The sequence below is a fragment of the Lytechinus pictus genome, chromosome 11 (assembly GCF_037042905.1).
Source record: "Lytechinus pictus isolate F3 Inbred chromosome 11, Lp3.0, whole genome shotgun sequence".
Classification (NCBI taxonomy): domain Eukaryota; kingdom Metazoa; phylum Echinodermata; class Echinoidea; order Temnopleuroida; family Toxopneustidae; genus Lytechinus; species Lytechinus pictus.
Genome location: NC_087255.1, coordinates 29,154,155 through 29,166,986, shown reverse-complemented (window position 1 = coordinate 29,166,986; position 12,832 = coordinate 29,154,155). Strand labels below are relative to the sequence as shown.

At 37.5% G+C, this 12,832-nt stretch overlaps 1 protein-coding gene across 1 annotated transcript; it reads right to left on the bottom strand.

Moving 5' to 3' along the window:
* Positions 1 to 4,040: 4,040 nt before the first annotated feature.
* LOC129272090 (uncharacterized) lies at positions 4,041 to 9,953 on the bottom strand. The gene is made up of 5 exons (XM_054909324.2): positions 9,524 to 9,953; positions 7,680 to 7,826; positions 7,353 to 7,493; positions 6,933 to 7,040; positions 4,041 to 5,734 (listed from the first exon to the last, which is right to left on the bottom strand). The coding sequence occupies exons 1-5, from the start codon at positions 9,584 to 9,586 to the stop codon at positions 5,504 to 5,506; spliced, it is 690 nt and encodes a 229-aa protein (XP_054765299.2). The 5' UTR covers positions 9,587 to 9,953; the 3' UTR covers positions 4,041 to 5,503.
* Positions 9,954 to 12,832: the final 2,879 nt, after the last annotated feature.

The window sequence follows — 12,832 nt, the reverse complement described above, 5'->3', positions numbered from 1 at the left end:
TTCTTATATCACGGGGGGGGCTGCCATTTTATCCACGCCAAGTTCCCCTAAATGTCCTTGTATTGTTACACCTCTGCATTCGTGATAAAAACTATATAGATGCATGGCGACGTTGATGACGACAGACGGTCAGCATGGTCAGTGCGGTCTTCCCGATCGTCGAGTAGCAGGGCATCGCGGTTCACCGTAGCAAGCTCGACATCAAGAGCCAAGGCGGCTGTTGCACGGCTGAATAAGCATCACAAACGCCCATTGCATACCATTGTCATCTGCTCCTCAATCACAGGTGTTTAAAATCTAATTTTCCAACTGCTTGTGGATACAGCAGCTGCCCCTTTCACAAGAGTAATTTTCAAGATGTTCACTTTTTTTCTCCACCGACTGCATTCACTCCATCTCTATACCCCCCCCCCCCAACTCTCCCCTCCCTCTCTTTCTCTCTCTCTCTCTCTCCCTCTTTCTCTCTCAGTCTTGTGACGTACTTGAATAACCGGGGGGGGGGGCAAAACAATTAAGACGAGCGAACTTAAAATTTGGAGGACCTTTCCACGTTCTCAAAAAAGAATTCTGTCAGAGAGGGCACACTTCCGCCCCCCCCCCCCCTCCGGTGCGCTAGTGCCCATGTTTCTAATCCATTCGAAAGTACATGTGAACCGTCTATAAATTCGTAATCATTGCCATAATGTGATTCTGCTGAGACATAAAAACATGATGCAGTTCAAGTTCATTCTGCGACTTTGTCTTTGACTTTCACGTATTAAAGGGCTGCTGTTGCTACAATCATGGATCTGTTATAGATTGTAAAAGGTTACGGATATGCGTTACGTTTCCTTTACTTCATGAAAACCATATGCTTAAAGGGGTTCTGTTTTCAATAAAAGAGGGAGAGTGGGCTGGAGAAAAATAATCATGAATATTCAACGAAAATCCATCATAGATGTGTTTGTTATGGTGGTGATATTTTTACCTGATTGCTAAGAAAGTATAAATGCTTGTTCCACTGAGCAAATAGAGGACCAAAGGCTTAAGGTCATATCCGAGGGACCTGGATAAATGCCTCACGAAACCTTAACATGCCAAATGTCACGAATGCATCATGTTGTAACCGTACCCGGGTCACCGTATTGCGAAACATAGTTACGTTCAACCATGGACCTACTACAACGGTTCAACCTATACCTATCAGATGAATTGTACGAAAATTGTTATTCTCTATTTATTTTGTGATGTTTTCTGAAACTGCAAGCAGCTCTTAGGTGTTTCGTGTAGACCTATCAATAACATTTTAAAATATATCAGTTTGGGGGAAGCTCCCTTCGCTTGCTCGCAAATTTTCTAAAATCGATATGAGTTGAATTAAACTAAAATTACAGTATTCAAGCCTTTATATATTTTCAATTGCAGTCTATGAAGGAAAACCATCTGGCTATTCCGTCTAGTCGCCTATATCGTTCGAAGAACATGATTACTTTTCTTTTGTTGTCCGGCGCCTCGTCTTTACACCTTACACTTAATTACGTAATCACTAAGGCCTAATGCGTAATCAACTTTAGTTTATAATTTTATCAATTACTTTACAATATTTAGACCAAAATTGGCAAACTCTTCATACTAATCAGTCCACACTGAAACGGAAATAAATAAATCAAATTAAATACGGACAGGATATAGCATAATCAATTTCAGCTCCGACACGTGACCTGCGTAATAAACTGTTTGAAACACAGGTTGATAGTTTGGGTTTCGTATTTTCTACTGTTATCCTAGAGCTTTTTGTTCTATCTTGTCTACAGGAAAGAGGTTTGAATTTACGAATTGGTAGATTTTAATACATAAGTCTCAAACGACTAATATAAAAAGGAGTACCAAAATGTACGCTTATGTTTTTTTCACATTTAATTTGATACTGTTTCTGAAACAATCAAGCACTTTACCTTTGCATTTATCTAAAGGTCTACATACATCCACCTCTCTATCCATACCCCCTTTACGAGACACAAAATTAGTTCAGATGGAGGAAATATCACTTTAAATGAAGATTGAAATGCGGGGAATGGGGAAAAAGACAGCACTTTGAGAAGGAAAAAAATATATTAATATTGTCCACTATCGGACTTAACCGCGGATACATGACGGCATTTCCAAACAAATGGAATATTTGCATTTTTAGGGCTACACACGAAACACGAATATCGCAAGAGAAAAAGACGCACAAAGACGAAGAAAGAAAAATATTTCAAAAAATAATGTAATTATAACAACATTATAAATTCAGTCATACTAAAATTTCATTATAAATATTCAAAGACACCCCAAAATATGAATTGTCTCAGAATTTCAGAGCATGCCCTGTCTCAAATGGTATTCGACCTTGGTGGCATTAGCAAGTGCATTCATTACCAGAAAATGTAACTAATTATACATTCGAAGGTTATGGAGTCCTATATTCACACACAGTAATATCGATTAACCTGAAAAATATATAACTGATATAGGCTTGTTCTGTGATATTGATTATTGAGTAAATCGTTTATGATTACTTTACCAGACTCGAGATTGTACCTACTTGAAAGAACAATCCCATCCAGTCAGTTCGTCCAGAAACGTCTCAGATAATCTCCAGTAACTCCTTGTTTCATCTGATTGAAAAGTCAACAAGACAGGTTGTGGCTAGGAGCACGAGGAAAGTACAAATAACCCAGTCAATCAGCAGTCATCGCCGTCACACACGAGTTCGTTCGCCCTCCGCAAATATCGGCCTCGATCTAAATGCACCCACGGTCCACAGCGAGATCGGTTGCCTCTGTAATGACAACTTCTTGCTTAATCGTTGATTATAAAAATGTCTCGAAACCCAGATGGGAACCTTACAATGATGTTCAGAGCCACGTCACAAGTATGATTTTTATCTATTTTCTGAGGATAATAAGCACGCTTGTTAGCATTCCGTGCTCGATGTGGTTTAATGTGAAGCAAGGGTCACCCGTGTACCCCCGTGGTGCTGTGTCTCTTGTCGGCTTTGATAGCTCACGGTAGGGGTAATTTCCTGGAGACGTACCACCAATCTCCAGACACGCGTGTTGGCATGACCCCATGCCACATAGATGAGGGGATAACATGTAGACTGTTCTCCAGACTGCATGCAATACCCATACAGGTGTTTTGCTTAAATATCAAATGTATTTTTTAATCATGTGAATTGTTACCCCATCGCCAGCAAACTGACACATGAACGTTTCGAAATCTCTTCAAACAATATGATTCAAATGCAGAAGGTAATAGTATGCTCCCTCACTTTATCATCATGTGCCTAAAATTCAACTCAAATCCCCTCGATCATCTCTCTACCCTCCCTTCTTTCCATTCCCTCTCTCGAGATGTATACATAATATATATATATATATATATATATATATATATATTGCAAATAAATGGATGAAGAGAACAATGGTAGGCGTAGCTTAAATCAAGGTTCCCCAGAGCTATCTACCCTTCAAAGCTGGGGGCCCGGGTTCGATTCCCGGCAGAGACATTTTTTCGGCATCACCAACTTTTCCAAAGGGTAGATAGCTCTGGGGAACCTTGATTTAAGCTACGCCTACCATTGTTCTCTTCATCCATTTCTTTACAATATTTAAATAAAAGAGTTGCCAAAGCTGTTGTACATGCATGTATAACTTTACACACACATATATATATATATATATACTGTATATATATATATATATATATATATATATATATATATATATATATATATATATGATGACGCCAAATAAGGATATAAATCTGAAGAAAAAGAATGTTAAGTCACAGGTACTAACACACACACACACACCCGCACACATTACACACCCACCCACGCGCGCGTATGCGCACACACACACATTATCGTCTCACTCACTTCTTCATCTTCAAAAGTTTTTATCGTTAATTCTCTGTCTCTGTTTCTTCTCTTGTCGTTCTCTTTCTTCGTGTTTCTTTGACACTCGTCTTATTAAATCTTCAATAACATTAACATAAAAAGTGACAAAAATGTCTAAAAATTACGATAAATTTTAATTTCAGTTCAGTGTTTTAAGAAAATAAATATATAGTGTATAAAACACAAAATCCAAAGTAAATGTACATTAACCTCACTGACGGCATTATTATACAAAATATTCTGACTCATTTTACGTGGGCCTACCATGCTCATACATTAACTTATACGTAATTATCTAAAAGCTGGTGTGGGAAAATTATGTGAGAAACCGTCGACTTTCATGTTCATGAGGAATTCGGAACCAAGTTGTAAAAGCAATAGGTGTTATGTATATCACTTTCCCCTGGCCCATCATACCCGAATCAGGTCAAACTGATTGTTAAATTGATAGCCTAGGTAATAATGGATTACGACGAATAAATCATGCTAAAAGTTAGTACCATGCAAAGTCTACATCCATAAAAAGATGTGTGTTTAAAATAGTGAGACATTCCTCTATGAATTCTGGCGAATTTAGCGTTTTTTGTCAGAGAGATATGCAGCATAACTATCTGTGACGTCACAAATTTGACATCAAAAGTTTTAACTTTCATAACCCCGTTATTCTTTGACGGATATTTTTCTCTAATTTCTTTCTGCTTTTATAAAAACTAACTTTTCGTTAGAGTAATAATAATAATAATATACAGTTCTTGTATAGCGCATATCACATTGTGAATAATGTCTCTATGCGCTTCCAAAGGAATTGGATATTATTACCCCAGCTGTAGCTTGGCAGCCGCAATTACTCAGATTACAGCGCACACGCATTTCAAGGAATAAATTCCTTCCAGGTACCCATTCACCTCACCTGGGTTGAGTGCAGCACAATATGGATGAATTACTTGCTGAAGGAAACTACGCCATGGCTGGGATTTGAACCCACGACCCTCTGTTATAAAGTCTGGAGACTATAATCCACTGGGCCACAACGCTCCTGAGTAAACATTCCCTTTAAGGACCAGGTTTGATATGAACGGGACGGTGTTATTATTAGCTGAAATTATTTGTGGTTTTTCAAAGGCTAGTTAAGGAATCGCTATACGATGGGCCATCTTTTTCAAAACTAAGTTTGTCCGTATAAAAAGCGGAACTTCCGGAGGGAGTTTCCATCTTGAACGTGTTGATTAAATACATAGACCCATCCTAATGTGTTCTATCCAGTCACATTAAGGAAGCCGAATCCAAAGAGACCAATCGTTGGGCAGTGGCAGTAATTAATAGCCTTGGTCGATCAGGGCCCCGTAAGACGAAGGTTAGCGATTAATCGCTAATTTTAAAGAACAATTCTTATTGGCTCCCAGTCAGTCTATTGAGCAAAATGCGTATGCAACAATTATCGTAAAAGGCCAATTGAAATGGCCTATTTCATTTAGCGATTAATCGTTAACCTTAGTGTTACGGGGCCCTGGGATCCGTTTCGCTTGTGTGGCTTTAGCATTAAACACTATATATACATTTAACGTAAGCTCTACGGCTCTATCTTGTAATAATGATAGTACCATCTGGCAGTATAACGATCTCAGTGTCCAGAGGTCGCCTCTTCTCTATTGAAGCGCCCTCTACCGATGGTTGTATCGAGGGTGCTTCTATCCAGCTTGTTTCAAGACCAAGACAGTGGTTGAGGACGAGAGGGCCTGCTGTCCGTTCCAAGAAGGGAGGGGATATGATGCCTTGAGAGAAGTACTGACGGGCCTGATGGTTAGAGAGCTGAAGTGGGATAGTAGGAAAATAGGAAACGAAGAAGGATAGAAGGTGTTGGGAAAGAAGAGGAGGAAGAGAAAGGAACAAACAGGAAAATTCGTGGTTATTTTCCTCCGTCATGGATCAAGCTGGTGAAGCTGCTCATGATACACAACATCCCTGATAGGAAAAAATGCCTTCTTTTACAGAGTGAGTGACTACTGTTACAGAGTAGATTCACAATGTTCACGGATTCGACCATGATTAGCTGTTTACATGCTCAAATATAGGAGTCGGAGAAGCCTTTAATAGTCCCACTCCTTAATGCGGGTGTTCAGTGTGATCCACACTGTTACCTTGGTCAAATCAATAGGATCCATTGTCAAATTAAACAGTGTGGAGGGAAATTCACACTGTGCCTACACTGTGAATTCACTGTGGGACACAATGTAAAACAGCGTATTCTTTCAAGCATGGATCAGGGCTCGAGCCCAGACTACACCCGTAAATAGCGTTTAAACCGAAAAATGTAACATCTGAACACTCTAAATGTGTACATGTAGCCTATATCTATCAATCTACCTAGATAATATTCTCACGTTCACGAGACAGAAACAACACTTGAGATGAGACAAATCCCTTCTGAGCGTTACACGATCCACCATTTATCCTATGCATAATGTGACGATATCAAATTCTAATACATATTGTACATTTATCTTCATCCTCATAATTCGTAGATCGTGCAAAGTTTAAGCCTTTGCTCCCCAGTAAGGAAGCAAATGGAAAACTGAAAATAGAATGGTTGTTAGGAAGATTATCTCAAATGATATGTGATTTTTTTTCTTTCTTTTTAAAAGATAAGAATGGAAACGTTTTGTTGGGAAAACGTCATTTCCTGCAGTGTGTCGCATGTTTTTTTTTTAAACTTACATTCAGTCATATCAGACTGCTTTCCAGCAAGTCCGTGAATATTAAAAAAATAACAATGTAAAAGTGAGACAATACGAAAATATTTAAAAGTATAACAGCAATACATAAAAAGCATACATATAAAAATGAAGAACAATGATAATTAAGTAAAACTCCATAAAACCACAGTGCGAAGAGAACATGCCTTAATTTGTATATGATCATGTTGCCCGTTGCCCACTTTGCGATAACACCCCCCCCCCCTTCCGGTTCTCGCCCAGGGCCAGTATAAGTTACAAATAAAATGGCCTACCTCGCTAAAACCGCCATTGTGTGCATGTAGGACCATATCATAGCTGTCTGTTTCTAGAGCTCCAACGAAGCATCGCTTTTTCATTGGAAGCACATACGTCGTGACACCCTGTGATGAAACAAAGAGTAATTTTATTAGCGGATTCAAATTCCAGTAGGATAATGATAATGATGATAATAACAATAATAAAAATAATGTAATAATAATATAATGATAATGATACTTATAACAACATTAATAATGATAATGATAACAATAATAATAATAACATTGATAATGATAACAATAATAATAATGATAGTAAGACTAACCATGCTAATGGGCGTTGGACGAAACTTACGTTCATATACAAATCAAACGTAAGTGAACAATGTAAGAGCATACCCCCGGCCCCCATCAGCTTTTATATAATGTACTCACCCTTGTAAAATCATGTAAGACCGTTGCATTATCCTTTGAACTTTGACTCGTAATCTTCTTGACTAAAACGTTATTTTTATGGTCGTAATGGAAGTCATCATCGAAGTCGGTATCCCCTATCGTTCCATGTGCCTGGAAATTCTAAGGAATTCAATTACACGATAGTTTGGAATTAGCAAATTGATCATAACAAGAAATGCGCATTTTTTTTTTTACGAAGTAGACTAAATTATGTATAACGATGATGAAGATGATGATAGTGGTGATGATGATGATGAATAAGAAGAAGTAGAAGGAGAAGAAGAAGGGGGGAAAGATCCAACTTACCATATCATGGGCTCTTGGATGCGACTTGTGTAGACCACAAGATGGCGCTGTGCATAAAATGGTTGCATACAAGACAGACACCGCAAAAGCGACCAGAGTGAGCAGTGTTACGACAACCGCTATAACCAACAATGAGCAATCTCTCGTCTGCAGGAAATATGAAATAAATTCATTTATTTATAATACGTCATATACAACCTTGAACGACATGGGAAAATTAGGATGTTGTAAATACACTACATTACAAGCAGAACGACACCACACTAACTTGAAGACAAAAATAATGAATAAAACATAACATAAACGGAACATATTTCAAGTTAATCAAACTTTACCCTCCGTCTTAAAATTATAGCCAAACTCAGGGGCGGTTATCCTCGGGGCCGGGGGGGGGGGCTTAGTGCCCCTCCCACTTTTTGAAGCACTGAAAAGGTGCCCTTTTTACTCAAGAAAAATGCCCCCTCACGAATGTGTACTGTGCCCCTTTCACCTGATGAGAAGGACCCGATTTATGTGTAAGCAAGTGCCATTTCTCGTATCTGCCAATTTCTACCAAAAAATGCCCCCTCACGAATGTGTTCTGTGCCCTTTCACCTAAGAAAGACCTTTTTATGTGTGAGCAAGTGCCCCCTTGTTTTCTTGTTAGTGCCCTTTCTCAAATCAGTGCCACGTTTTACCCAAGAATCGGCCCTTTTACCTGAAAAGGACCCGTTTTATGTGTGAGCAATTGCCCCTTGCCTTCTTGTAAGTGCCCTTCCTCGTATCAGTGCCCCTTTTTACCCAAGAAAAGTGCCCCTCTCGAACGTGTTCTGTACCCCTTTCATACTTGAGATGGACCCCTTTAAAGACCCCGTTTGAAAGTGCCCCTTTGCCTTCTCATAGGTGCCCTTTCTCATATTTTCACCTGAGAAAGACCCATTTAATGTGTTAAAGAGTGCCCCTTTGAAAGAAGAAAACAATATTCTAATTTTAATATGTTTCTATTTATAAAGAAAATAACTTGTAAGGAAAATCCTACGTGTCTTTTCAAAGTTTCATGAGTCATGTGAGTGGATGAGATAAGCAGTGGCGTACATATGGGGGGCTTGGGAGGCTCAGTACCCCCTCCCCAAATTGTTCACGACCAAAAAAAAAGAGAAAATGAAAGAGAGAAAAGTGAAATAATAAGGATGATATTATTTTCTGACTACTAGTTGTCAAAATTGGATTTTCCTCATAAAAATGTCAAAATTTTTGCTCGCTCGCAACTTCTTATAAATTTTCGTGATACGACATATCTAGCCCCCTCAAAGTTTTTGGCTCATTACGCCACTGTAGGTCATTATTTCTTTGTTTAAAGATAGTGCCCGTTGCGAAAGAAAAGGTGCCCCTTTTTCCCTGTGCCCCCCCCCCCCTACTTTCAACTTCGCTCCGCCGCCCCTGGACAAACTAATTGGTATTTGTATACTTTGGATATAGAAAGTTATTTCTTCTTTATATCCTTTTTTAAACATTTTCTCTTTTTTTCCTATTGACAAATCATACTGAGTACGTGGTTGCCCTCGCCCCCTGTAATGTAACAAATTATTCCTTTCTAAACAAGTGAAATTTCCATTGTTAAATGACCTATTCGTGAATCAATGAAAGATTCATTTTTGCGAAATGGGAAATATTCTGGTTCATACAAAAGAATACGACAGAAAGGAGTGTGTAACATCATCGACTCTCATTTAAAAATAAAATAACTGAAATTTCAAACTGTTCCAACGTTTGCCATTTTAACATCATAATAAATTTTCAGTGTTAAACTTCTTCCCGGGGCGAGCTGGATTTCCTCTTTAAAGAAAAAAAAATGAGCAGCTTACCGTTCTCGTTTCAGGAGCATCCTTCTCTTCCTTCGTGTTTAATGGAACACTGATTGCTGTCATGATTCTCTGGTTGGTTTCTCTCAATTTGAACAAACTCTGAATGCAGGAAAGACATTGACTTGTAGAGAATCACTTGTTTAGCTTCGTTCTCTGAACACTTGATCTCTCGAAGTTGAACTGATGTTCCACACAACCATGACGGTATCTTTATAGGTTTTGAACGCCTCGGTTGGTCCGATGGGGGGCCACAATTTATCATCCCCCATTCCTTAAAACCTGACGGCGTTTTTGCTGTTTCTCAAAGAAAACACACAGACAGGCAAATGAACCCAGTCTGTGTTTACAATTTTACAAGATACAAGTTAACCAAAGTTCTGAGAAAAACTCGAAGTGGTTCACCGTTTATTATGACGTCATAATCTCCATTGACTGGGTTTCCTTTTTTCTAGGAAGTGGAACAGAGTCAAAATGAAGCACAGGTCACAGTCGGGGACCGTGATGATCGTCTCGTTCTTCCAGCATAGTTTGAGGGTCAAGTTTGTTGATCAGCGATTGACATGTTGTCATGGAAACTGGCAGATATACCACACCGTGCTGGCGGGGGTTAAAAGGTTCATTGCCATGCTATCATTTCTAACATTATCCATGCTCGTGTTATGTACAAGAAGAAACGAACAAGTGAAATACTTCTCTGTAATCTCTTACCAAGCTAATATCAGATTTTTTTTAAATTATTCTAATTTCACATCGGCAATTCGGTCTAAAACTGCATCGAAGGACGGTTTCTGTTAAACTAGTGTCTTATTGATTATAAACAGGAAATGATAAGTGGAAGCATGCACTTTCTCTTGGTATGAAACTTGGCAAGCTTTCAGCTTTTACAACATTGCAGTTATCCAATAATATAAGGTGATCATCCATTTTTGTTTTGTTTTGTTGTAAATCATTATTGTGTATTTTGCAGGCACCAGTCCCATTCTTGATTAATGGTCGACTATAGTTTAAGATTGTGGCATTCCATAATAATTATACCATTGGACAGGCATTGCATTGCTTAATTAGACTTAACAACTTTATAGATGTCCCTGGAGACATGCAACCACGAGTAGGAATTACAATATTTCAGGTCATAGTCTTCTCTTCTGTAAATTTATCTATAGCAAAAAGGAAGGGTCTCGTGACAACCCCCCCCCCCCCCGCTCGCAATAAGATCGCGTGACGTGTTCCATAAGACAAATACAACTCTAACATGCCTACCATCATTATTAACAGTCAGTTATCGAGTTGCGAGAACGTTTTATTTGAGAAAGTCAACATGGTCAATGTCAAATGCGTAGCAAAAAATTTCGAGGGACAATTTTCACTTATCCATTATATTCACTTCCACAGGTCAGTGGAAGTGGACTGTCTGCTATTCTGCAACTAACAATGGTAAAGCTTGTTCATAGAAACCTAATTTGGGTATCCTTGACATGCTGATTTAAGTTGAGTTTCCCTTTCTATATACACTTCGTATAATGGATGACTTAAAGGGATACTCCAGGTTGAAGATATGTATATCTCAATAAATAGAGTAAAATTCACAAAGCAAAATGCTAAAAATTTGATAAAAATCGGATAACAAATAACGAAGTTATTGAATTTTAAAGATTTGCATTATTTCGGTGAAGTAGTTCTAGGCATGTCTGCATAAATATTCATTAGGTGGGCTGATGATGTCACATCCCCCACTTGTTCTTTTGTATTTTATCATATGAAATTATGTTTATTCAAAAATTTTAGACCAAGAACTAAAACAATTGGATTGACAACTGATTCAGTGCATTAGTTATTTATTGCTGTAACTTATTTAATCATAATGGAGACACATCATTTACACATTTATGAATAATGAAGCAATTGTGATTTCATGTAATAACATAAGAAAAGGGAAAGTGGGGATGTGACATCCTCAACCCACCTAATGAATATTCATGACGACATGCATATAAATGTTTTCACAAAATATTGCTAAAATTTAAAATTCAATAACTTCGTTATTTGTTGTCCGATTTTGGTGTGATTTTCAGCATTTTGCTCTGTAAATTTTACTCTATTTATATAGATATGAATATATTCAGCCTGGATTATCCCTTTAATATTGTATGGCAAGCATTACATTGCTAGAAATATCAAATATTAATATCATTCCCGTTGAGTTCTGATTGCAATTTGTTGGTGACAATGCAAGAACTTACCCGTATTATACAATACATGAATCGGCCATCCTAAATGGGTACTCCGGGCTGAAAATATTTATATCTAGATAAAAGTAAAATTCACAGAGCAAAATGCTGAAAATTTCATCAAAACTAATTTAAAATATAAAGAAGTTATTGAATTTTAAAGTTGAACAATATTTTGTGCAAAAATTTATATATGCACGTCGTCATGAGTATTCATTAGGTGGGCTGATGATGTCACATCCCCACTTTCCTTTTTCTTATGTTATCAATGAAATCATAATGCATGTGTGAATGATATGTCTCCCTTGTGATACAACTATTCACGTTCTTTTAAAAGGTTTTGATTTATCTACGATGTTGAATATATATTGTTTGTCATTACCAATTTGCATATTTAATCGCTTTTTTATGATTTATTTGTATTAATCTTGTATTCATGTTTTCTTATTAGTTGTATTATGGAAAAAAATTGATATTGAGATGAAATAAATCAAGAAATTCAAATTCAAACTTAAAAATGTCATAACTTCGTCATTCCTTGTCCGATTTTTATCAAATTTTCAGTGTTTCGTTTGACTGATTTTTTTATCTGTTCACATCATATTACCTTCACCTTACATTATCCTTTTAAGTGGATGACATGTTTTGGATTGCGTGACAAAATATTTTAATTGGACTTATGATCATTTTTAACATATCATACATTATCTATTAAGTGTGATGATGAATATAATTTGCATGATTATTATTATACCAGGACGGTTGTAGCACATTCCCGATTAGGTTTAGACTGGTAAAAGGTAAGGAAGTTGTCTCCACATGTACAAACTTACACCTTCTCGAACCTTACACACACATTTGCACACCCTCACATGCCACCTTTACATACACAAACACACACGCACACTTAAAAAACTGTTACAAAATCCGCCAGTCGCACTCTTTACTTTACAAACACAGTCAACCGTTATTGTTTAACAACTGCATGTAATGTGACCTTTGAAATGGTGGATGTAAATGAAAAACACAATTCAAAGGAATATATGAATAATCAAAACAAAAAAGTTGGTGCTTATCTTAT